Raw genomic sequence first — 26,305 nt, 5'->3', positions numbered from 1 at the left:
TGAGCAATAATCTTGAGATTTGATTTCCACAATACATACAGTGGAAGCTCTGCTTAACATGAACTCATAATCCCTGGGAAATCGCTCGCAATATTTGGTGCTCATTACATCCGAAGGTGAAGGCTGATGCCCCAAATTCCCATTAAAGTGCAATCTTGGTAATTTGACACATACGCAGTGGTGGCATAGCCGGATAATTGAAAATGCCAGATTATTGGAAATGTACAGGAAACAAGCACGATACACAAAAAGGTTTTTAAGGTGTATTCCTTTAGTGACGCCAACTCTCCCAACTGCTTTGGGTGTAAGTTAAGGTACAGTCACTTTCAAAAGTAGGTCCCCACGGCCAGCGCGAGCAACTACGTTTTTCTCGGAGGTCGAACTTCGGGTATTGGCTATGCCTTCTGTGTCTTGAACGGGCCAGTTTGACTTACTCTCACCGTCCGCGCAAGTCTTCCCGAGGCATTCTTCACTATTCCTTAATTCTTCGCGACTTCCCCGACTCCCAGTGCCACAACACAAGGCGAAGCATATGTTCTCAGTCACGGGATTCCCACCCTGATAGTATTCTGAGATGGATATTCCGAGTAGTCTGGCTTGCACTAAAAAATAACGAGACGTATCTGCGTCGCAACGCACATATGAGGAAGAAACGAAAATTGGAATTCACGTCTGAAAGAGTATTCAAAAAGTTTCCTACAAAATAACCTTCTAGATTATACCTTTAACACATTATTACCAACACCATCAATATATATTGCTCTATGTTTAACCTGGATCCGCCCAATGTAACAAAAATGTCACACCCTGTATCGCTCCACTGTAATGGCTCTAACATCGTTCGGGCACGGTATACTGTTGTGTTTTATACCTTATAAGAAAGAGGAAGCTAAGTGCTTCAATTCAAGGTAAGAATTGTCAATTGAGAGTGAAGACGTATCCTTTAAGTACCCCTGGTACTTAGGTGCCTTCTCTAGACACTAAAAATGGACGCTTTGGGTAAATATTTAATTTTTTCATTAACTATATGCGCTACAGCGACAATTTTTGGTATGTATCAACATAATGATACAATATTATTAATAATACATTAATATGTTTGGTATTGCTTTCCATTTCTGTAATATACTCTGATAAATGTTACTGTGACATAAATGTCACATTGGGCGGATCCCTATGCAAATCTTCAAAGTTTCGAATTTTATGCTCTAGTTAGAATTTATTGCATTTTCAACGTTTTTTCCTTCGTATTCCCGCCAAAATATTTATTATTTATCAATTAATCGATAAATTTGCATTTATTAACTTCTATTCCGGTAATTAATTTTGAATTAAAATTTTTAATATTAGGGATATCGATAGCTCAGAGATATTACACTGTGTGAAGTCAAATAGCTTCCGGAAAACGAAGACTTTGACGAAGTATAATCAATACACCTTGAGCCATCAGAAGTAGCAATTGTCACTGATGAGGACATTGCAGATGGCCAGGCTGGTGGACTTGAGGAAAATTTAACGGGAAGACAACTTCGGGCAAGAGTGGAGCTTGTTTTGCAGCTTGATAATGATAATACTAATGAATTTCAAGAGAAGTCCGGAAGAATTTCGGTACCAGTTACACGTAAGGCAAAGGATTCGAAGTCAACGAATCGTACATCACTTCTCCAACAGAAAAAAGTAAAAATAGAAGCAGCCAATTGGCGACGGGAAGATCTTTTTGTAAGATATAGGTTATTTCCGAAACAGATCTTCCTGAATTGAGGGAAAAATCATGCGTAGAAATTTTTGAAATGGTTTTTTCGGATGACATTTTTTTTCTCACAGCAGAAACAGATAATTATACTCTGTTTATTGTTTTTTCATCTCCTAGTATCAGTATAGAGGAGATGAAAATATTCATAGGAATTTTACTGTTATGGGGTTGTAACAAGGTTCCATCCAAGCGATGCTCCTGGGAAGATTCTGGCGATGTTTAAAACTCAATGCTTGCCGTAGCCAAGCAAAGGAATAGGTTCCTTGTGATAAGTAAATACGTTCACTGTGCAGACAATATGATGCCCGACATAATAGACAAATTGTGGGAGCTTCGCCGTAGATCACTAAATTGAAAGAACGTTTCAGGGGGATTTTTCCCACTGAGAAAACTCTCTTTTGGCAGGAGTATGATTGCGTATTTTGGTATCCATCCTTGCATGCAATTCATTCGGCGGAAGACGATCAGTTTTGGTGGTGGAATATTTTTCCTTGGCTTTTGGATGTAGCTGTTCACGATCTGAAGCTATTCACAATCTGTTCACAAGCGAAATCTGGTCCTTGCATGTCACAATTAGGCGTGTAATAGTGCAAACATAACTGACCATACATCGATGAAAAGCCAAGTATAGCTGCCGTACTACTTCATTTTCAACAGAGGCAGACAGTGAAATATGTTACGATACTAATGATCAATTAGTCTCTGTTTTACTATTACAAAAGATGGCGTCGCCGTGCTGGAGAACATTGCGCTTCCGTCAAATGCACTGCATGCGATGCATGTACTAAGAACAAATATTGCTTTACTACTTACCACTCAAAATGGTACGCATACGCCGGCATTGAACTCTAAATCAATCTTTAGTTTATTTGAAACAAACTGATTCAAATTTCATTCAATTTTATACTGTAATACACTCTTACGTGTTGTGAGGATATTTTTCAAACATGTATATTTATTTTATGTATTTTCCAAAATTGAGAAATGCATTTTCAACTGTTTTACTTATTAGCCATGAAAAAATATTATTTAAATGTATCTTCAACAAATCCATTGATTGTGTCAATTCAAGATTCTGTAATTTCATAAAATTCCTGCCGAAAACTTTATATAAATTTAAAATAATTTTTCTTGATGTGTATTTGACAAGTTTATAATACAAACATTATAAATTTAAATATACCCCACACTTGTGAAATAACATTGAAAAAATCCAGAAAATTTGTACATCTTAAAACATCACAATTTACATCCAAAAATTTATGAATCGCGGGCAATGGAACTCTGAAAATTACCTATTGCTAAATTTTTAACCAATTTACTTTAAATTTAAACAAAAACTTGAAAATAGTGTACGTAATTAATAATATGTTTTTATAGTGTTTTATATCATTTAAATGAACAGTGCATCTCAAAAGCGAAAAATATTTTCTTTTTCTGGGGAAATATTACCTTGCACCAAAAGACAACAGATCCGCCCAATGTGACATTTATGTCACAGCCTGTATCTCGGAAACTACACAACCGACCAACGTAATATTTTCATTATATAGTAAAAATGAGACCCTTACCATTCCCCTAGAATATGAATTATTAATCTAAAAAAAAATATTTTGGGCGGATCCAGGTTAAGTATTTCAAACACACTGTTTGGCGCATTCATTGTTCCTAACCATTTTCTTAGGATACATATGTTTACCATGGTTTATACTACATTTTTCTACGTGTCTCATCACGCGAGAAATCAAAAATATTAATGTGCGCTAAATTGTAATGTTTAATTCTGTATCATATTTATTCCAGTCGTTACTAACATATCCTATATGAACAAATATTTAAATAATGCTTTATACATTCGAGGTATCAGGAAGTAATTAACCGACATCTTTATGTTCATCGAAAGTTCGAATGTCTTAATAGTTACCATAAATATATTTTCTATAATGAAAATACCAACGGAAGCATTAATTACATGACTTGTGTGCCTATTTCTTACCATTTAAAGGCACTATATGTTTTATCTTTGCCCCTTCATTGAGATGCTAACTCTTCCCCCTTTTTCGTTTCTTTTTTTTTCTGCTAAAACCAGTCGTAATTGGTGCCTGCTGATATCATGCAGGGCAATATTCTACACATTATTATGTATAAGTGGTTTTACATCATAAATAGAACTTACACTCATGTAATGAATACCTTGAGTCAGTCTTACGTGCGAACAAATACTGATCATATTCCTACTGACACTAAACTACACATGCATAATATTCATCCGATAAAAATATACCGTGTTGGGTACCTAATGACTATTTCTGCATTATTAATACAAATTAAACTTATGAGCTTACAAATATACTGCTTGGGATGTAGCGTTTGACGGTGTGGAAACTTAGGCGACGACAAAAGAGGGACAAGAAAAGAATGAAGGCATCCGAGATGTGAGTATAAAAAAGAAAGGAAAAGGTGAGAAGGATGGAGAGGAAAAAAAGAAGAAGTGCTATCCATGGTCGAGAGATTTTTGGTAAGGGGGGAGGGGAAGGATGAAAGTAAGGATATGGATAGAATGAAAGGGCCTAATGCGAATGGGCGTCACTTTTAATTAAAGGGGTAAGTTCAAGTTGGGAGGGGCGCAGGCACGGTGATTCGTAAAATCTTCAATTCAGAAAGGCAGGTAAATGATGTTTTTCTATGACCACCATAACTGGTTGACTCACCATCATAACTCCACGCACATGTTGCTTGTACTGTTTTTCTTAAAAAAAATGAACAATATTAATGTAAGAGTATTTCCCATGAACAAAAGGACAACACTTCCTACGACGCATTATGGTCTAACAGCCTGCCATTTCACTTGATGCCAATAAACATCTCGCTGCTTCTTTTAGTGAAAATTTATGTTTATCTTAAAAGCAATTCAATAAAATTTAAAGACAATGCAATTGCTTATTCGAAAAAATAATGCAAAATTATCTTCTCCCATAAAAAATTGCCGTACCGGTAGTTTTGACCGGTAAAAATTTAAAAACTTCTTCTGATTTTCTATTCACAGTATGGGAATAAGTTGCGTTATTCAAAATGTAGGCACTACTTGTAGTCCGAATAACCTACTACTTGGGGAGTGACTGCTACTTAACATGTAAACATTGAAAAAATGTCTGAAAATCTTTAACCGCCGGCATGGATGAACGCGATGACGGATGGTAACCGTGACGCAAATGACAATATTTACATAGGCGTATACATTTACGTATTTTTCACCAGGCGATGTGAAGAAAAAATATTGGAGTAACATGCTCGAAATGCTCCGAAAATTTATTTGCACAATATGTTTTGTATAATTTTACCAAACTACACAGATGTCTCCTCTCTTCCTCGTGCGATGGGTTACTTGCCGGAAAAACCCATATATTTTCTCCGCTTTCTTCGGTGGTGGAATTGTTTGGCTGTGTGGGGGGGGGGGGGGGGGAGGAGGTTCACGCGGCCTTCCTACCTCTGAAATCGTGCGTGGGGCTTTTGACGACGGTTAAAGTAGTCAAGTTGCACCATTTGTACTACCTGATCAAGTCGAATCGATCCCCAGTGGACAAGGAACGTGTAAGCAATACGCGAAGGTCGACTTCGGAGAATAACGGAGACGGCTGCGCCAGCTATGGGGACCGACTTTTGAAAGTGACTGTACATACATACATAATAATTAAACAAATAAGAACTATGTACTGAAAAATATTTTATTTTAAACTGACGAAATAATATTAGCTGAAGGGAGGTCGCCAGACCTGCATGCCGAATTACTGGACGTGTTGCATTACCACAAGGCCGGATTACAGAGATTGTACAGTAATTACACTTTTAATTTGTGTTGGGGATATACCGCAGAGGGATTTGTCTGCGCAAAATTGAATATTTTCATATAGGTATTTTGGCAGAGGATATATAACAAAATAATTGGGGCTCGTTCCCAAAAACCACTCAACTCAACTTAGTGTCACTTTAATTCAACTGTGCAGTGACTTACGGTTCAAGTGTTGCCTAATTTGCCAGTCCTAATTGAGAAAGTAGTACTAATTACATGACGGCATTAACAAGGTAGGATCAACAGCAAGTTAGGACCAAGTACCAATCATGGGAGTAAAAGATGGCCTTTTTATTTTCTTCAATATAATATAATTCCAGATTCCACTGCTTGAGCTGTAGTTGAAAGTTACCAAAAAACTTTAGACAAGTACAATTGGTGGATTCCATCATCAGTCTCAAATAACAGAGAGCACACTTATGTCTTGAGAATTAAAAATATGTAAGAACTTCAATTACCTGTCCAAATCAAGGCAAAAGCCCAAACAAATAATTTAAATAGACACACAATACATTCACGACTCTTTTCAAAGCAATTTTTATTCTGGTTTCGATGTCATTTTTTTCCAAATCTTTTGTGCCAATTCAAGAGAAAATATAGTTGCTTTGAGGCAGGGGGGAGTTCAAAGGGAGAATAGAAAAGGATAGTAAAGGAGTAGTGAAGTGTTTGAAAGTACTGTTTACGGAAGAAATAATTTGAAAATTCAATGCATTTGAAATTGATTTACCCACAAATAATTGAGCTTTTACTATGTCATGATCAAAAAGTAAAGGTATACAGGGAATGTATTTTTACTCCATACAGTTATTGACAGTGGCTTCAATAAGTGATGTTAAAATTCGGGGTTATCATAAAAGAATGGTGTGGTTTCAGTAATTAATAGGAAGATAGTAGGGATCATGGGGTAGCAGAGATTTTTCAGAGGCTGCCTGATCCCTGCTTGAATACGTTGAGGAGGGCACTTCAAGTGCAGCACTCCTTCCATTGGATAGGACACTAAGCCATTGGTGCTTTTCATTTGTAGTAGGCTAATGTCGATGCTGGGTTTCTCTCTTGTCGAGAGACGAAGGGTGCACATGATGAAATTTATTAATTATGTAAAAAAAACTCTTTCAGATGACAAATTCGAAGAAAAAAATAAAAATAAAATGATAATAAAAACTGGAAGTATTTCTGTTTTCATTTAAACCACGTTCATGACCATACTATTTGCTTATGATAACCCAGTATTGTCTTCACTTCTTAGCTGTAATAATAGCAGCCACTTTTCTTCTTAATCATCCTTTATGAATCAGGGGCGCAGCTAGGAATTAAGGCTGGGGAGGGTTTAGGTGCAACTAATACCGGGGTGTGTGTGGGTATGGAATACCCGCCAGGAAAGTGGTAGGTGTGAGATTAATTGTGGAATTTGTGAGAAAAATGGTTCAAAATCGTGAGTTTTACAGCTTTATGAGGGATATTTTATTAATCTTTACACTATTCTATCAGTGATACCAATCCAATAAAGTAAAGTGGATTAAACATAAAATTTCTCTGAACTCTGGGGGTGGGGGGGGGTTTATCCCCCAAAACCCCCCCTCGCTGCACCACTGTTATGATTAATATTCAGTTGAACATATGATATCATCAAATTTATTATTCCATACGTAATATGTAGTTCAGGAAATGAACTAAGCAGTAATTACCAAGAAACTTCGACTTTATTCAAAGCAAAACTGAAGGGTCTGAAGTTAATTATTAATCATAGACCAACAAAGAGAAATACTATGCCAAGAAACTATCCATTTAAATTAGATGCTTGGCAGAATATATATTGCTATACAATTTTATAAAGATCAACCTTTTTATAGTAATTTAAAAATTACTCATACATAAAATGTACTCACCTGCACTCCTCTCAGATCGCCATAGGGCTGCTTCCCATATGAAAACATTTCCCACAGTGTGACCCCAAAACTCCACACATCGCTCGCATGAGAAAAAGTGCCATAGTTGAATGACTCTGGAGCATACCTAAAGCACAAATGAAAATAGCTTGTGAAGAAAAGAGGGAGAGACACTCAAATATGCATAATTTACATAAAATGATGCTGTGACAGGCAGATAGTAATCAATTTCTTAAAATTTTTTAGGCTTTAGGGCGACTTCATCAGGTTGAAGGCTTCTTAGATCATCAGAGGCTTTGATGGAGGTAATTGAGCCACTGACCTATCTCTAAGGAGCAGTTTTATTATACCTAGTTAACTTTTGCAGAATAACAAAATTGAAGTCAATGAATTTTTCCATTTGCAATTTTGAGTAAAACTAGAAGTTACCCTGAATTGCTTGGCTTAACTGTAATTTTAACTAATTCTCAAGTTAAGGTTGCGGCTATATCATGCTCCCATTTATGCTAGCCGATATCATACAACTGGCCCTTTGTTTGGCAAGCTGAGAAATTAGTTTTTGCCCCTTTAGCTAAAAGTGGGATGAGCCAATACATTGATCGACCTGCTAATGTACCACTGTTCAACTTCAACACATAGCATAAATACAATTCATAAAAAATCATACATTTTCATAAGATTTGAAATTGTAGAACATAACATTTAAAAATAATTCTATTGTAATGATAAAAATAGCATACAAACACATCAACAACGGCAACAATTCAAGAATTTTTGGTCATAAATTATCCTAGGTATTTCTTGCTACAATCCCAGGCAAAAAGTCACCACTTAGAGAATTCCACTACATCAGACCTCAACAAAATATGCTAAACAAATAATTCTTAGACATTCGAAGTTTGAGAGTTTTCAAGTACACCTTCAACTTACCATTTTATAGGCCAACGACCTCCTTGTGTGGCTCGATAGTAATCACTGTCTACTCTCAAAGCCCTGGATAAACCAAAATCTGATATTTTGGCTTGAACTTTTGATGCTAAAAGGATGTTTCTGGCAGCCAAGTCTCGATGAACAAAACCTTTTTCCTCCAAGTAGCTCATTCCTAAAAATGAAAGGAATACATACACACTCAACTGCCTTCACCAACGGTTTGTCAATACATTTTCTGTTGAAGCTTATATCAAGGAAAAACCTTTCTTCAAAACATCATTATTCTTACTACAAGCCATCAGATTAAAATAAAGCTATTACTTAAACTATAATTGCCATTTGAACTGGATCAAATGAAAGAACACTTACCACAAGCTATTTGCGATGCCCATAGCTTTAGTTCATAAGCAGGACTAGCTTGCTCAGGAGATTCAAGAAGGAAATCCAGCATTGAACCAAGAGCTAATAACTCTTGAACCTGGAAATGTGAAATAGCAAGAATATTCATACGCACAGAAAGATACAATCTTACGGATTTAATATGACATTAGAGTGCACCAGCTTCTTAACTTAAGTTCCAGTATGGAGGAAAACTTTCAAGTTTTTAAGTTTCAATTCAAAGTTCAGTTTTCAATAATAATGCTACCTCATACGTTTTAGTGCAAATAAACAACTGGAGGTACCGAGAAATAAAATGGCCCATCTCCATTTCCATTACTCACCAAAGAAATCCTAGTGAACAATACTTAATAACAATTCCTAGATTGGAAGACGCAATGCACTTTCTAATATCCCCTTGCTAACCACATTCAAACAATAACTTCTTGGTTTTTTAATTCCAAAGAGAAGAAGTAATCCCCAGAAAATAAAATATTTCCACAAATCTACACATTGAGATGGAGATACATAATCTGAAGGATACCCAACACACAGAATTAATCTCCTGCACATAGACTTAAAACCTTGCACTCACGCACCACAGGAAAATGTTTTTGATTGGAAAAATTTTCACTTCTGTAATGTTGACCTCAAGAGGCACTTTGTCTTGGAAATAAAAATATCATAAAATTCACTCCTCCGCAATGCAACAACTTGCATTACAACACTGCATGGGTCCATTTCTTCAGACAACAGTTTTAGGGTTGCCATTGATCACTGTATTGTGTTAGCTGAGAATTCGTGAAATCTTCTAATATTTTCTATGAAAGCCTACAATGACTTATGGGTACTGGAACTCAAACTAAGTGTTCTATGCCAATGATTTATTGCTAATCTTATCTAAAAACCAGCCATAAGTACAACAAAACAAAAATGTACGTACCATCAGCAAAGTCTGTCCCTCTGAAACACCAATTAAACTTACTATACAATGGTGTTTCAGACCCATCATCACAACAGCTTCTCTCAGGAATTCTTCTCTGTTTGATGAAACATGTTCACTATGAAGAGTTTTCACAGCCACTTCCATCTACATATTATAAATGCAACAGAATTATCATTAATATAATTCTCAAAATTTACGAGAAAATACATAATTCAAAGGGCTGACTCAGTTCAAATACATCTCATACCTCCATGCCATTTGGTGGACGGTAGACTCCTTGGTACACAGAACCAAATTCCCCTTCTCCAATCACAGGACCAAGGCTCAAATATTCTCTTGGGATGTTAACTGCATAACAAAATTTTATCAGTTACATTTAAGAAATGGAAAAAAACATTTTCTTTGTCACTTAACACACTCAATGCGGATGCCTTGAACACAAGGCATCGGTCACATTAGGTTTCTCGGGCCGCCATCTGCCTCCGCGTCTTCTACTAGACCCTGCAATTGTGCCCAGCGTCTCAGTGTGTCTTCTCCTGTGACTGGGTACAAGTCGTTTGCTTGCAGCAGATTTTTTGTCTTCTTTTTATTATAATATATTTATTATAATTTTATTATAATATTTAATATTTTCTTTATTAATAGTGCAAATTTTAATAATTTTGAACTATGTATGATTGAGTACGTTTAGGAAGACATAATATCGGATATTATTGCAAAATATTTTTTCCCCGTGGCGGTGTGTTATGATAAATTTTCTCAGCATTGAGTGTGTTAAAAAATAATGTAACACATTACACTTGAAGGTAATTATTTACAGCACACTCCCGATTATCCGGGCCAATGATGGGGAGAGGTGGCATGATTAATTGGAAAACACGAATAACCCAAACTTTCACTTTAATTTCTTGTAATTTTCATCATACACAAACGTAAGTTAATCAATCTATTATTGTCTATGCACATTTTATGTTATTTTAGTTTGCTTCCCGGAATCATTAGTAGCTTTCTTTTCCTGACTGCGATCTTTTTTGCTCAGATAACGTGATTACACTCTTATTCTTACAGCTCTGTGTAATACATACATAGTTTCCGAAAAACGCGCATCCGTGGCTGCGAGATCACGGGCTCAGAAGCATGGTTTGCATGAATGCTTCAAAAGCACTGCACAATGTCAGGAACTACACTGTCAGACACCATGCTGCGTATTCCCTTCTCCCACAAGTTACTCGGGATGCAGAGCTGTGATCACCGAGTGCAATCGTACACTGCACAAGTGACTCACGTGCAATGACCCCATCCCCAAGCAGTGGTTACAGGAAACCAGGGCTTAAGGCAAACTGTCTACGCAAGCAAGTGCGTGGATGTAACTTATGCTATCTCTACTTCCACTTCCCTTGCTACCTTCACTTCTACTATTCCCTTCCTCTCCAACTTGACCTTTGACTAATCACGGCATACACATGCCAGAGAGCGACAAAATCTCCAGTTCCCTTAGGCTGTATTCAACTGTATGCGAGTCCAGGGCATTAATTGTGCATTTGCAATATAAAATATACGTAAAATGATTGCAGATAACATTTTCCATTCAAGAATCTTCAAAAATTTCTCTCGAGATTTTTTTCCCGCCGCTGATGCAATGCTAGATCAGATGTCCAAGTATACTTGATATATTCCTAGTCAGCAAGTAAATAAAATAATTCCATTTTACACAGCGAATTCTAATAGAAATAATAGGCCGGGTATAGCTATGCGTTAAAATGCAAACATCCAGCTGCTCTTGCGTCTGATTTTATTTATTTTACAAAGATCTCCGAAAACATCAAAGGAGTATGAACTCATGCACAGATAATCCACAACACAGATAAGCCACACCTGGATAATTGGGAGTCTGCTGAATGTATATTTTTACTCATCCCTCTTACCCATCACATTGATTCATATCTGAAAAAGAGAATTTACAATGTTTGACAACATTTCACTGCAACAGCAGGAACACTGAAAAATTTCAAAGACGTTTACATGCTGATTTTTTCATGAGAGCATTGAAGTTATTATATTTATGTTTATCCAAATATGCTTAAATAAGATTTAACACACTACTTTTTGCTAGAAAAATTTAATGGTTTTCAGCTGATTTTTGCACGAAATTTCACACTAATTCAACTTGAAATATTCTATTTCAAGGACAAAAATGTGAAACTCTGAAGTTTCATGTACAGCAGACTCCCAATTATCCAGCTGTGGTTTATCTGGGTTGCGGATTATCCGTGCACGATTTTCACTCTCGCTCAATTTTTTCTGCGATCTTTATAAAACAAATAAAATCAGATGCAAGATCATTGGAATTACTGCATTGATGCTAGGATACACAGGGCTTATTATTTCCGTTAGAATCTCCTTTGTAAAACGGAGGCGATCGCGTGCTAGCTGTATTCACAGGAGCACCGTGGTCCTGTTTTCCAAGCCTTGCAGTGCACGACTGCACTCCGTGATCATGGATAACATCCTGCAGCAGTTGCAACCCGGGCAACTTTTGCGAGACGCGACTACGTGGCGTGATGCCCGACAGTGTGGTGTTTCCGATGTCGAGCAGTGGTTTTGAAGCATTTGTGCAAACCACTCTTCTGTATCCGTGATCACACAGCCACCGATATGTGGTTTTCGAAACCAGGCCTTACATGGAGCATTAATAACACGAGTACAACCATGTAATCGCCACTAAAAAGATTGCAAACTGGCAAAGAAAGCTCTCATTGATTCCGGAAAGCACTGTAAAATAACAGAATAACTGCAGAAACAATAATATATTGTTTGTTTTAGGTAAATTATGAACATTGCAAGACATTTAAGTGAAAGTTTGGGTTATCCATGTTTTCGGATTATTCGTGCCGTGTGTCCCTATTATTAGCCCAGATAATTGGGAGTCTACTGTATTTTGATAAGTATTTAAAGCTTTGTGATTTAAGTCATTGACCCATTTAGAGACAAAATATATTTCGTCACCAAATTAACAAAATGAACACGTATTGATTTTCACTTAATTTTAACTAATGGTGTGAAATAAATACTTAACCCTTTAACTGCCAGCCCATTTCAGGGGGGATGCTCAAAGACTGCCAAGGCTATTTTCCGGAATTTGCAACATTTCAAATTTTAAAATTTTTCAGCAACTTAATTTTATTTAATACACCTAGATTTTTTCCCAATTCTTAAGATATATTTATATCTTATAACCATAGATGGATTATGGGGGTTTACCTAAATTACAGCTGTTGAAAAGGCCACAATCACGAAAAAAAAAAGTCAAATAATTTGGGCCGAAAACGGCCCCTGGCTGTTTTCGCTCAACCAGTCAGGGCCGATATATCGGCCCAGTGGCAGTAAAAGGGTGAAATACTATTTACTTAATCGAACTGCCATATTGTCAAATGGAGCAACTGTCCTCGATATCTGCATATATGTGTCCCTATATTGTATTTGTGGTGGGAAGGGGCGTATCATTTTTGTTACACAATGAAAATGACCCACTTTTAGTATTCATCCTAAAAAGCCTGAAAAGCAACTACTCTGATGGCATGGTAGGGCTACTAACTATGGTACACCAGGGTGAATCACGTCTTCAATCTCCATGAACTCTTTGCTAACCTAAAGAAAACACAACTCCCCATACACCTCAATATATGTGCCAAAACCGCTTGTGACAATGTTGCTAATTACACAGTTCTGAAGAATTCATCAAAAGGAGGTTTTTCTATTTCTATAAAATGAGGAAAACTTCTTACAGGTACTTCTCAGTAGAGGTTTATAATATTCAGGGCTATTTTGTAAGTACGTAAAACAGGCTTAGCGATTGAGCACCTGCCGGCCATTACCGTGGACAAAGGGTTAAGTTCAAAAGAAGTGTAGCTGCCTCACCTAAATTTTTAAATCTAATAAAACAGGAAATTTAATTAGAGGGATGGAAGCACTTCCAATCATAATGAAATTCCCTAGTTGCTGCAATTTACCTTCATCGATTGGGGATCCATGTGAAGCCCTGAATGGGTTCAGAGGTTGCAATGCATCAACATTCCTCTCTTCTGATCTCCGACTGGCAGGAGTGGAGTTCATGACTGATGTCGAGGGAGCTGCCGCTGCCGATGGCGGTACTTTGCTCGATAGGGGAGAAAGGGATGGGGATACACGTGGGGAGGTGGAAGACGATGGCGAGAGGAACGATGAGCTGCTTCCGGAATGGTTAAGAAATAGCGGCAAGGGAGGAGGAACATTCCGAGATACCTATATACATAAGGGGAGAAAGGGAGTATCGATCATTTATTCCTAAAAACAAAGCTTAAAAAACAGACTCTACATACTTAACAACCATCAAAATAAAATTACAGAGAATATCACCATTCATTATCTCTAATTCTCTCTTTCTCCAAAAGAGAAAAAAATATTTTCACTGATAAAACATATAGTAATTCCATATAAATGAACGTGATGTGCCAGCTCCCAGCGGGCTTCCCCCACTCTTTTCAATTCAGGTCCACAGAGGGACAGGCGCGTTTCTAATTTAAAAATGTAGAAAAAAAGGCAGGATCTTATGTACAAATTTAATTGGAATGTTCATGTACAAATTGGGGTCAGAGTAACAACACAACATTGGAAGTAATTACACTATCCTCTGTTAAACGCACATGATGACTCATACTTACGTATCAACAGGAAACTTGAATGTGGAATCAGCAGCATTTTGATAAAAGTTATTTAAAGAATGCGAGATATTGTTGCAAATGAACAAATGTATCAGTTTGTGCGCCGATAACGTCAGGAATATCTACCGGTTTTTGTTTTTTTTAAATTATTTAAATACCAATTTTAGGAAACAAAAGCAATATTTAGGAAATAAGATATGCCGTCGCACGTTCTCTGATAAATTGTGTGCATTTTGGTACCTCATTTGTAGAGTTTGGTTGCTTATAAGTAGAGAAAAAGGTATCTATACAGTAGAAATAATATAGAAGATAATTTTCAACGATGTTGATGAGAAAATATTTTAGAATGCAGCTTATTGTCATTTTTCCTCAACCCTTTTGAGACGATGGAGTTCTCTCCTTAGCATGACTACTAGACTGAGCCCAAAGAGACTTTTCCGTCCCCACTGCATGGAGCATTTTTGCAGGACATTCCTTACAATGGGTCTCGCATATCATCACACACTCTCAGCACCAACCTTTTTCAATCCTTCCAAGCAGGGTCTCCGCATTATCTTGGACCTCCGAGGGTAGATGGGCTCCCTCCTTTCGGGGTTTATAACCCTACCAGCGGCTTGGTTTACGGTCAATCGTGCTTCGTTTATATGAATTAGCTACATGAATAATTCTCGCTTGCTTGTAAATTGCAGACTTTGAATTGAATTCCTCGTTTTATTCTGAGAATTGTCAAATTTTGAACAAAGCTCTACGGTCAATATTAACGCAGCAACAACTTCCATGTTGACGTTTACACTGAAATTGAGACGTTAGTTAATATTTATTATAGAATTTCATTTAAAAATTGTAAGCGCTGCTCAAAAGACAAAGAATTCAATTGTTATTTTATATTTTTTGAGAAAACGTATATTTTCGGCGTTCATTTTCCTGGGTAGAAAAATCTCTGACAAATATTAGCGGCTTTCGTCTCCCAGGTCAAGAAACGTCCTGCGACATATTTTTGTTATTAGTAGTGAAAGGGTTAAATGCAAGAAAAGCATAAAATAGTAAATGCATGTAACCAGTTATCCAGAATATATGTACACATGTGAATGAGTCACTTGTTTCTTCAATGTACACCTATTTTCTCAAGAATTTCATTAGCTTCACCAACTTCACTCTATCAGACAATTTTGTAATACATGAACCATTTCCACCTCCTCCATTTGTTCATTTATAATACTCAGCACCACTTTTGCTGTATCACGCAATCTCTGCATCCAATGCCTTTCTTACTTTCTATAAGTGGGAATAAGATCATACCTCATGAAATCTTCCTGCCAACACCCCTGCTCTTATCTCAATTTGGTTTGGGATTTGGGTGAGGTCTTGTAATACCAATGCGGCAATCAAGTCGTTTGATTTGCGATTATGACTTGAGAAACATTCTGGAAATCAGCTTTAAGGGTGCCACAGCAGAAAAGAAATTCCTCCTTCTATAGTTGATAATTAGGTACTTAAAAAATGAAAGAAAAATATCCTTACCCCGTTAACTTGAGAGGAACTAGGACTTTGAAGTTCTGGGGGCAGAGGTGGCAAGGGGGGAGGCGTTGCTTCTTTTTTTGGAGCGACTGGACGTCCCAATATGGCAGGCAGCCCATCAGACAGAATAGAATAGTGGCTTATAACATGCTCCAAGGATTCTAAGTATGGACCATCGTCAATGAAGTAAAATTTATCCTATAAATAAATATGAAACAAACATTAGTGCTCATTACATGACTTTTACGGTAGTAATTATTTATTTTGGAAAATTCTTTAAGAAAATGTCTTAATTGTTGCAATATTCCCAAATTAATAAGAATATCCAAATGTATAGATATTTTTTAGCAACAAAATCTTTTCAACATTAAAATTACTCTCAAAATTCAATGTAATTAATTATTTCACATTTTCAAATAGGTGGTCAATTAAGTTTGATTCCATTTAAAAATTCCTCCATTCCCACAGCAAAAATAAAGGATTTTGACTTTTGTATGCAACAATGTATGCCCTTCAGAATTTATTTTCCACATTCATATTCTATGGAATCACTCTTTACAAACAAAAACTACCAATATTAGGAAAAACTTACCTTCTTCCTTATCTGAAAATGATATGGTTTGCCAGCGTGGAGCATGGTTAACACATATCCGCCTCCTTTGCGGTCACTCCATCGAACCAAAAATATCCCGACCATGTCGTCCACATCCTCCCCCAACTCCTTCTCACTCTCCTGCAATATCTCCACTGCTTGATTTCGGATTATGCTCCCATGATACCATTCCTTGCGACTGCTCTTTGCAGCTGGTGGTTTGTAGTTCCCTATTTTACAGCCAAGTAAAGCACTGAATTATTGTAATGAATAATAGAGGTCAGTACTTCTTCGAATCACAGTGTATTGGGAGAAAAAATATCTGAAGTCTTGCTGATGTTGCAGTGCAGTGAAACATGTTTATCCAACAATAAGTTTCATAATTGCTTTAAAGTATTTTTCTCTCAATAAATTAAATCATTCTAAATGAACTTCTAATACGATTGGATAGACCATAAACATTTGTGATTTGGGTGAAAATACTAAAGTGAAACACTCTCCCCAGTAAAAGGATTAATTTTAAGTATAAAAACATATTCTACAAAACAGGGGCGAGCTAGGAATTAAGGCTACGGGGGCACAACTAATACTGGGGAGCTTGGGGTATTGCATACCCTCCAGGGTTCGCGGGAGGTGCGGAGGCCTTCTGCCAGAAAAAATTAAGATAAATGGTTCAAAATGGTGATTTTTACGGCCTTCTGAGGGATATTTTATTAATCCTCACACTATTCTACAAGCAATATTAATCCAATTAGGTAAAAATGATTTAACTTAAAAATTTCTGTGAGCTCTGGGGGGGTTTATCCCCCAAAACCCCCCCTTGCTGCACCACTGCTACAAAAGATGCAAACTTACTCAAAATCTCTTCGCACTCCGTGAATCCTCCTTCTGCAGCCAAATCAGCCGGAGTTTTGTCTACTCCGCCAGGAGTTCGGGGATGAGCTGGGGCATCTAAGGCAAGAAGGGCCCTCACCACCTCAACATGTCCTCGGTAAGCAGCTTCATGAAGAGGCACCCAGCCTGAAGTGAAACACACATGTACAATGTTAACTGCACATCTACCATTTATCACAGATTTTCATCTTGAATCGAATAAAAAAAATCTCATGAAAAATTATAAATGAAAAGGAAATATGTAAAGCAAGAAATTAAAAAAATAACAATAAAAATCTTTAACTTGCCAAATTAAATTACTTCAAATCAAAGAAAAAATACTACCTCAGAGTTTTGGCAATAATAATTGTAAAAAAAATTCATTATCACCAAGGGAAAAATTTATTGAATCGGTCTTTGCTAAAATTGGCTTCACATCTACAAGCAAATATTGAAAAGCCAAAACAAATTCTGGAGACATGGATACAATTTTCATACCACAGCATATAAATTTACTTTCAGATACATTTCAACCATCATAAATTTCAGTCAATCAATTAGGAACTACATATGTTCTTGAAAGGATCTAATCTATCTTTTTTCCAAATCATACTACCACTTCTACAGCGGTGCACTAATATTAACAAGAGACTTGCATGTGTAATAATGTAAAATTAGACATTGAAACATAATGCCATTACATCCAAAGAATGAATTCTTATCATTTATCTCGGGGCAAATCTAAAAGATTAATGAAAGAAACTACTAGCTGAAGGGTGTAACAACACATTTAGCCAGGGGTTACAACTGCTATAATTCCATAAATTAAAATGCCCATGATAGTTAGCCATACACAGAAGTGAATAGTTAGCTCTGAATGATAGATAATTTGAATCTTGAATTTGTAGATTTTAAGGAATTCCAAATCCACATCTTCAGTAGATTCGACCTCTGAATCCCCGTCCCACCCCTCACATGGAAAATATGAACTTCCCCTTGCTTTCTAAATGCTTCCAATGATAACCCTTAACAACTGAATATACTAGTAGCAGTTCATCATCAGGTTTCTCTGAGGCCAAGAGACCAGAACTTTGCAATGATTCCCACATGCTGAGGAGAAAAACCAAAATAGGTAGGACTAAAACCAATAACTTGGTAAATGCATCCTTTGAGTGAGGAAGCATCAAAATTTATTAACAAATCATAGCTTAGTCAATGATATGAGATGCCCATGATTCTCAGGAGAGATATACACGCAGGATAAGTCAATAGATAATGTCAGAAAACAGGTAATAATTCACGGAAACGAGAGTAATTTAGATGATTTGTTGCCCATTGTTTGTGAAACAAAAGAACAAAGAGAGAGGCTCTTTGAATCAGGATTGACTTGCCAGATCAACTGGAGAAGTGGGCTGACTCATAATTCTAACTTAGTGTTACGTCAGTACTAAGGTGTACATTAGTAAATGCAGTGAGTGATGAACTGAGCAGGATATAAAAAGTGAACAGTTAAGCTAACTACATTATTTGAATAAAAAAGATAGCACAGGGCATGAATTACAATTATTTTACTAATGGATACTTGATAGAGAAAATGGAGCAACAAAATAGGCCATATCTTGCGGCATGAAAGTGTTATGAAGACAATCATCCAAAGACAATTGGATGGTAAGAACAGAAGAGAAAGACCTTGGATAAGAATTGTGGAATAATGCAGGACGTAAAAGAGAAGAAACATGGGAGTGAAAAGATTAGCTGATGGCAGAATTTGGCAGTTGAGAGCAGTACCAAACCAATCTTAGGATTTATGACCAGTTCACAATAGACAATAAATGAACCCCTCATTTGTCCTTGACCTTTTCCAGATCAACATGTCTCACCCTTGAAGTTATAATCCAAACCAATCGGATAATATGCTCTACTTTTCGGGGCACTCTTACAGGAATTGGGTAATGGCTATTAGAGCAATTTTAAGCAATGTCTAAATATCTGCATGCACAAAAAACACATGGAAAATATATTGATGAGCTTCAAATATGAAAAGCAAAATGAAAAATTCTACAAGAAAATACCTATTGAGTACAGCATGTGTCCAGGGGATAGATTAAACACAATTTGATATTGGAATGCAACAGCGGATAATTAACTGAAAAAAAATCTGGAGGACAACTAAGCCATTGTACATGTATGTATTTCAATAATGAATCATATGATGAGGAATGCTCACAATACATAATTACAGATTTTTACAAGAACATATGACCAACTTAAAAGGGTAGGTTATTTAAAGCAGATCTGGCACACTAGTTCAAATTGCATTTTTCAGAGACCAGTGATTCTAAACTTCACATACCTGTTTCAGTGTTCCTTACTTGAACATTAGCTCCACCCATTTGAACTAAAGTTCTAACTGTGCTAGGTAAGTTCATTTGGCAAGCATACTGAAATCAAAATCAAGTCTATGATATAACAGTGAGCAAAAAAAAAATCAAAAAATTAACAGAAATAATAAAGAATAATTTTCTGATGAAGAGACGAAATGTACAAGGTAGTGAAAAATTGAGTCACGAAATTTTAACCCTGAATAGCTGATGCTAGTAGGTACCGAAATTACCAGTGATGTTCAGGTGAAAAACGCACAATTTTTTGACTACAGAAAAGTAGTGTCAAGCACTCCGATTGGTGGCGAGTTTGCCCCGGACACTCTGAACAACTCATGACTTCGAATGCTTTGTCTGCCAGAGATCGCGATACATCCAAGACATTCATCAACAAGGCAAACTTGCAGCCAATTAGAGTGCCTGGCTCAAAGTTTCTTTAGTTTAAAAATGGAACATTTTCGACCCAGACATCATTGCCAATTTTGGTTTGTAAAGGCATCAGCTATCCAAGGTTAGAATTTTGCAACACAATTTTTCTCCACCCTGTATAATCTCACCATATCAGTCCTTAGAGATGTTTCACGGCTAACAAAATGAAGAACATGGGGACTCAAGAATATTAATACATAATCCAGTAAGGAAAAATATGAAATTATAAACTTATTTTACACGTGGTTAAAACGGCAATTAACTGTCATTTACAATAAAGTGATGACTGGTTTAAAGTAGATCAAACGTACATGCAAAGGTGTGTTCCCAGCAGTATCTCTACAATTTATGTTGGCTCCACTCTCTATCAGTTTCTTCAGAATTCCATCCTCCCCCAATACACTTGCTAGATGAACTGCAGTTTGACCTTCAGCATTTTTGGCATCCACACTTCTATAACCACACTTTAGAAGTTCTGACACTACAGTATAATTCCCTGGAATTATAAAAGCATTAAATTACAGAAAAATTTAAGAAAATTTAAAAGAGTAACAGCACAGTATGCAATAGGAAATCCCTGAGACAACTTCAAATTCATAGCCTCTTAAAAGTTTCTCCATTAGAATTCTCACTACATGTATGTATCCAATAGAAAGGAATCAATTTGAAATACATGAAATATTGAGAACTTATCACATAATTAATTATTCTGAGATATCTGCCTGGTCCCCACCAAACATTTTGTACAGTGGAACCTCGTTAAAGCGAGTACGGGCTATAGTGACACCCCCGCTATTACGAGAGATAGCCGATGCACCGTCAATTGACCCTATAATAAGCGTGTTAAAAAATTCGTTTTTACGAGACCCTTTCGGTGTTGGCTCTCGCCATAGCGAGGGTTTCACCGCCGGAAGTCTTTCATGAAGACTCCTTAACCTCTGTAATTGCTAGCGATCTGTTAGAAATGAAGTTAATGGATTGCTCAGTCTCAAATTTATGTGGTAAACTGTCGTTCGATAAATATAATGATGACGAAACAATGCTTTGCATGATTTTTATTCAGTGCGGCGCTTATAAATTGTTCGAATAGTTGGTCGTTATTTGAGTAAGGAAATTTAGTGATGCAAAAAAACATCGCCTTTCGTCTGGATTTATGCTTACGTTTATCGGATAGATGTTTATCTGTCGCCGCACCACTCCTGTTCCTGTATATCTGTTTGCAACAGGTATATTGGCTATTATTTGCTCCACCTCCGGTAAAGCGACAATTCGCTATAGCGAGTGTTTATTAGTGCACCGTGGGGTGTCGTTATATCGAGGTTTCACTGTAGTTAGTTTGGTATGATCTGACATACAGCACTGAAAAAATCATGCTGATGAATTAATCAAACTTTTGATCAATAATTTACCTTTAAAAACATTCTTTGGAGCTGCTAATTGGTTGAAATGAAATTCAGAAGCATATTTATTTAAACCAATTAAAATATAATGAATATGAAAACATATTACAATAGAAAATTATATGAAATATATTTTTTTTTGGCTTTTGGGGATACACTCCTAAATTTCATTAGCCTTACATTTTGCTAAACTATCCTGAAATATTACTGGATAAAGAATTGCTTGTGATGATTACTGCACAAAGTATCCAAAAGTTAAAGAAAAAAAAGGATCTGTGATCAGGAATAAAGGGTTGTGGAGTTGCCCCACTACATCAACGGGAAATTTCATATTCTTCATACTCCCTGATGAAATTTGAACCCTTGAATTATATCTTGTATGATGTTAGGCACGATGTGGTGGAAGTTCGTAATATTGTTGAAATGACACATTGCAATATTTCCACTTATAGATTTATTTTACACTACGCGTTTCGTCGTTACAGCGACATTTTCAAGTGTGAAATTGTCAGCGACACTTGAAAATGTCGCTGTAACGACGAAACGCGTAGTGTAAAATAAATCTATAAGTGGAAATATTGCAATGTGTCATTTCAACAACCTTGAATTATATTTTATAGTGATTCTCTCCCCCCCCCACCTCCCAACCCCATGACTTCTGCCTCCCAATCACTACTACTGATGTTTCCAAATATAGCATTGCCATGCAAGACTATCGTCAAAACTGGAATATCTCTGGTATAGTCTCTATATCATCTAAGCTAACTAACCAAGAAGGTCCAAGTTATGCACATGAATTAGATTTTGTGTAAATTCAGTATCACCATAAATTTTGCCAAGCAATACCACCATAAATTTTGCTAAGCAATATAAGTGGAGTTAAAAAAATGTCATGACCCACTAGTACGGAGGAACTGGGTATCCAGGCCGGGCCCGTGGGGGTAACCCCTTTTGAGTCTAAATAGTATGAGCCTGAGACTTTTAATGCTCATGCACCTTGAGGAGGGGGGAGGAGAAAAGGAAGGAAAAAAGAACTGATGTGCCACACCTCAATAAGGAGCCCTACGATGCTGGCAGAGGCAGGGATAGGGGAGGAAGGGAAAGGATGGAGAATCCAGATGCCGTCATTAAAGCAACAAGGGGTAGCATTGGCGAATCTGAATTTGCTGTACCAAAAACAAATGGAAGATTATTCTGTGAGAGGAATAATTCATAGATTTTTCTCTTGTTAAACATTTCTTTACTATGTATACACATTAAGGTTTAAAGCTCAGTTATTGAGAAGTCAGAACTTTAGCGCAACTAAGAATGTTCATTATGAAAATGTCACCGAGGGGTTTGGCAGTCTAATAATTTACGGAAATATGGCTGGAAGAACTAGAAATGACTCACCTTCCTTGGTAGCACGATGCAACAGATTTGTCCGGCCGTGTTTTCGGGCATCATGAGGGGGGGGATCTTTGAGGCACACCTTTTTCAATCTCGTCTCAAGACCATGAGAATCTCCTTGATAATGCTCTATCAATGTCTCCAGTCCATGATGCACCGTATGCTCATCTGGAATAATTATGACAACATGAATAAAACCAGCTGACATCATCCTTATATGCTCTAATTAGCCAATTGGACTCGATCAAACTCACCATGGTTCATAAGTCAAAACTATTTTCAACAAAGAATACTTCGACAGAACTTCACCATTTTTCATTAATTAACAACTCAGAAACACATGACACATTATTCTCATCATTGATTTCAGGCACCACTTAAAAGAATTTCTTTGTGAGTCAAAAAGTAATTTGTATAAGAATAGTAAAAGGCTTGCAGGACATAACAATTCCAACAGATCTAACTAACTGAGATACATAATTCTTACAAATGTATGCAATTTTTATTAAAATATATAATTATAAGAAATTGATGATTCTTTACAGAATATAGCTCAAAATATGTACCCGAAAATTAATTTAGCTTTGAATTTCAAAACCCAGTGTATACTGGAAGAACTTGTTCCACAAAGCTAGTCTATAAAGCCCTGGAAGTGCACATTCTACCCAGGATGTGCTACACAAGGAAAAACTTGAAATTGCTGAAAATCCTGGGTAAATTATAGGGCAACCTAATAAGCCACATCATGACACTCAATGATCTGATGAAGGCAATCACTTGAGGTGGAAGAGGAGAGCCAAATTTTTATCAAAACCCTCTGAAATTTTTCTATCCTTCGGCCAAAATTCAAACTACATACCTAAATTACATGTATTACTCTTGGCAACTACAAACTTTACAATGACAGATAAAGAGTGGATGAAAACATGAACACCACATACAATTATGAAGATTTCAATAAAAACTAATTTCTGCCCAGCAAACTGAAAATCACAGATAGCAAATTAAGAACTAATGAAGAGCTAAACTGGGGATCTGGAATGTATCCGGAACCTCTGGGGCGTGCATTAAGCTCTCTAAATTTAACATAAATTTCACCACTTTCTTGTTACCAAATGAGACATAAAGAGTGTATGGGATACAGAGGAATAGGAAACTTCTAAAACACGTAAATTTTAACAGACTTAAATTAAACTATAACTATAAATAGGAATCAAGTTTAAGTCAGTTACATTAGTTCTATGAAACAAAGTTCCATCCAGGACAAAGGTTTAAACTCTAAGTGAGTATCACCAAGAAGTCTAAAAATGTCTGGACCAACGAATCCCTTATGGTGATTGGCTAAGGAATTTGCTGTCTAGAGTATTCTATCCTCATTTACTGCGCGCACAAATAAGCAGATAGCCGCGAGCACAATGTAAACACGTATCTAAAAGCTTAGAGGGTTTAACGGTTGGTAGCATATGGATTTCAAACTTTGATGAGAAGCGTAAAAACCTTATTACAAAAAGAAATGAAAAACATGTTCTTCACAAGTTACCGCCGTCACATTTTTCATTCCTGTAGCGTATAAGACAAGGTTAGAAGAGCTAAAGATATTACTGGGCATCTTGGGAGTCTTGTCTTACCTATAGAAAAGAAGGCATCCTCTCCGTGTCTTCTAATTTGATAATGTACTGGCTCATTTTCATGCATCACTGATAGAACATAATCACCAACAGCCGTGTTACTCTCTCGTACCAAAAACAGCCCATCTTCACCACCAGCTGAAGAGGGAATGATAGGAAGTTAGCCAATAAAAGCAATGAAGTTGCCCATGAAAAAGTTCATGCCAATAATAATGTAAAATCTTTTACCATTTTTCAAGACAATCTCTGCAGCTTCGCGAGTAATTTTTCCATGAAACCAGCGTATGTTTTCGTCTCCGCTCATTTTATGGACCATCAACTCCGTCTGCAATTATCACCAACATTTACGTTTATCCTCTGTTTCCAAAGTAAAAGCACAAAGTGACTGCGGGTTTTCCGAAGAACATTTAAATGAGAATTAATTTCTATCTTTAAAAGCGCTCATAACTCGTAATAAGGGTTAAAATCCATAAAAACATTGAAAAGCGTTAAGTTGAATCACACCACTTGACACTTCATCTCAACTCACCTGTTTCCTGCAATTGTAAACAGGAAGAGCAACAGGTGAATTTAGAGTCAAATTATGTATATTATTTATTATTTACTCGTCATTTACAAAATATAAAAATATATTAAACCTTTAATAAATTGTTCATTATTAATCAATGGGTAATTTTATTGAGAAAAATAACTTGCCTTCATTTGTATGAACTTCGTTACCGCTTTCAACATGGCAGATGAAAATGACAACATAGATCGAGGAGACGGTGAAGCGCAGAAGCCAGAGAAAATGTTTAGCCTGAAAAAGTGGAATGCTGTGGCCATGTGGAGCTGGGATGTGGAATGTGACACTTGTGCCATTTGCAGAGTTCAAGTCATGGGTAAGTAACATTTTAATTTTTTTTCTACCACCGGGGTTAATATTGTTAGATCAGCTTATTTACCGAATCAAGGGCTTAGGTTGTTGTCTCGCCCCCCCGGGTTGGTTAGGAAGCAATTTGTGACTTTGTGAACCTTATATTGTAATCTTTGAAGATCATTGCGCCTAATGAATATTGGCCAACCCTTCTGTTTGGTACCTGTCTCCGAACTGACTCATTGTGTCTCCAGTGAAGGTCACGTAGGTAGTAAACTCGCCGCCTTTCGTTGGAAACTCCATGACTGGATGTTAGTCATGCATTTCTAAAAACATCTTCTGCCGCTATTTGTGTCGGAGCTCGATAGGGCTACTATTTTTACCATTTTCTATGATGCTGGTGAACTATGATGCTAGCCATGGTGAAGTAAACGTGCACTCATCGTAAACATGCCGTCTCTAGTGGATTGAATGTTATGTTGATAAGCGTTGGCAAGCAGCTGACTTGGAAGATGTTGTCATGTTACTCCAATGTTAGAGTAACATGACAACATTACCATTAATTGGGCTTCATCATTCATATTTCTATAAGTATTGAAGGCTTAGTGGGTGTATGCCTCCCAAGAAAATTTGAAGTTGTCAAGTTTAAAAAAAACCATTTGAAGCAAGTCAGCCATGGTCAAAATAGTCCAAGTCATATCAGAAAAATCCACTCGATCATTCTCTTGAATCAATATTCATAGCATCCCTTGCAAAAGGATTTGTGTTTGAACAGTAATGAACCTGAGCATCAGTA

General features: G+C 36.7%; 1 protein-coding gene across 2 annotated transcripts in view; it reads right to left on the bottom strand.

Moving 5' to 3' along the window:
• Positions 1 to 25,930, bottom strand: part of LOC124154542 (tyrosine-protein kinase Shark) — a 30,972-nt gene extending 5,042 nt beyond the window's left edge. The window contains exons 1-16 of one of the 2 annotated variants that reach the window (XM_046528343.1): positions 25,733 to 25,930; positions 25,350 to 25,452; positions 24,882 to 24,978; positions 24,654 to 24,791; positions 23,029 to 23,193; positions 20,548 to 20,732; positions 19,780 to 19,867; positions 17,409 to 17,573; positions 16,554 to 16,783; positions 15,965 to 16,159; positions 13,754 to 14,024; positions 9,991 to 10,091; positions 9,741 to 9,887; positions 8,789 to 8,897; positions 8,420 to 8,591; positions 7,490 to 7,616 (exon numbers count right to left, since the gene is read on the bottom strand). In XM_046528343.1, the coding sequence (XP_046384299.1) occupies positions 7,490 to 7,616; positions 8,420 to 8,591; positions 8,789 to 8,897; positions 9,741 to 9,887; positions 9,991 to 10,091; positions 13,754 to 14,024; positions 15,965 to 16,159; positions 16,554 to 16,783; positions 17,409 to 17,573; positions 19,780 to 19,867; positions 20,548 to 20,732; positions 23,029 to 23,193; positions 24,654 to 24,791; positions 24,882 to 24,978; positions 25,350 to 25,452; positions 25,733 to 25,812 (2,373 nt within the window). In that variant the 5' untranslated portion in view covers positions 25,813 to 25,930. The other variant, XM_046528344.1, reaches the window with a different exon arrangement.
• Between the last annotated feature and the right edge of the window lie 375 nt (positions 25,931 to 26,305).

This window comes from Ischnura elegans, chromosome 2 (genome assembly GCF_921293095.1).
Source record: "Ischnura elegans chromosome 2, ioIscEleg1.1, whole genome shotgun sequence".
Classification (NCBI taxonomy): domain Eukaryota; kingdom Metazoa; phylum Arthropoda; class Insecta; order Odonata; family Coenagrionidae; genus Ischnura; species Ischnura elegans.
The sequence above is the reverse complement of the archived record's forward strand: the minus strand, read 5'-3'. Positions and strand labels throughout refer to the sequence as shown.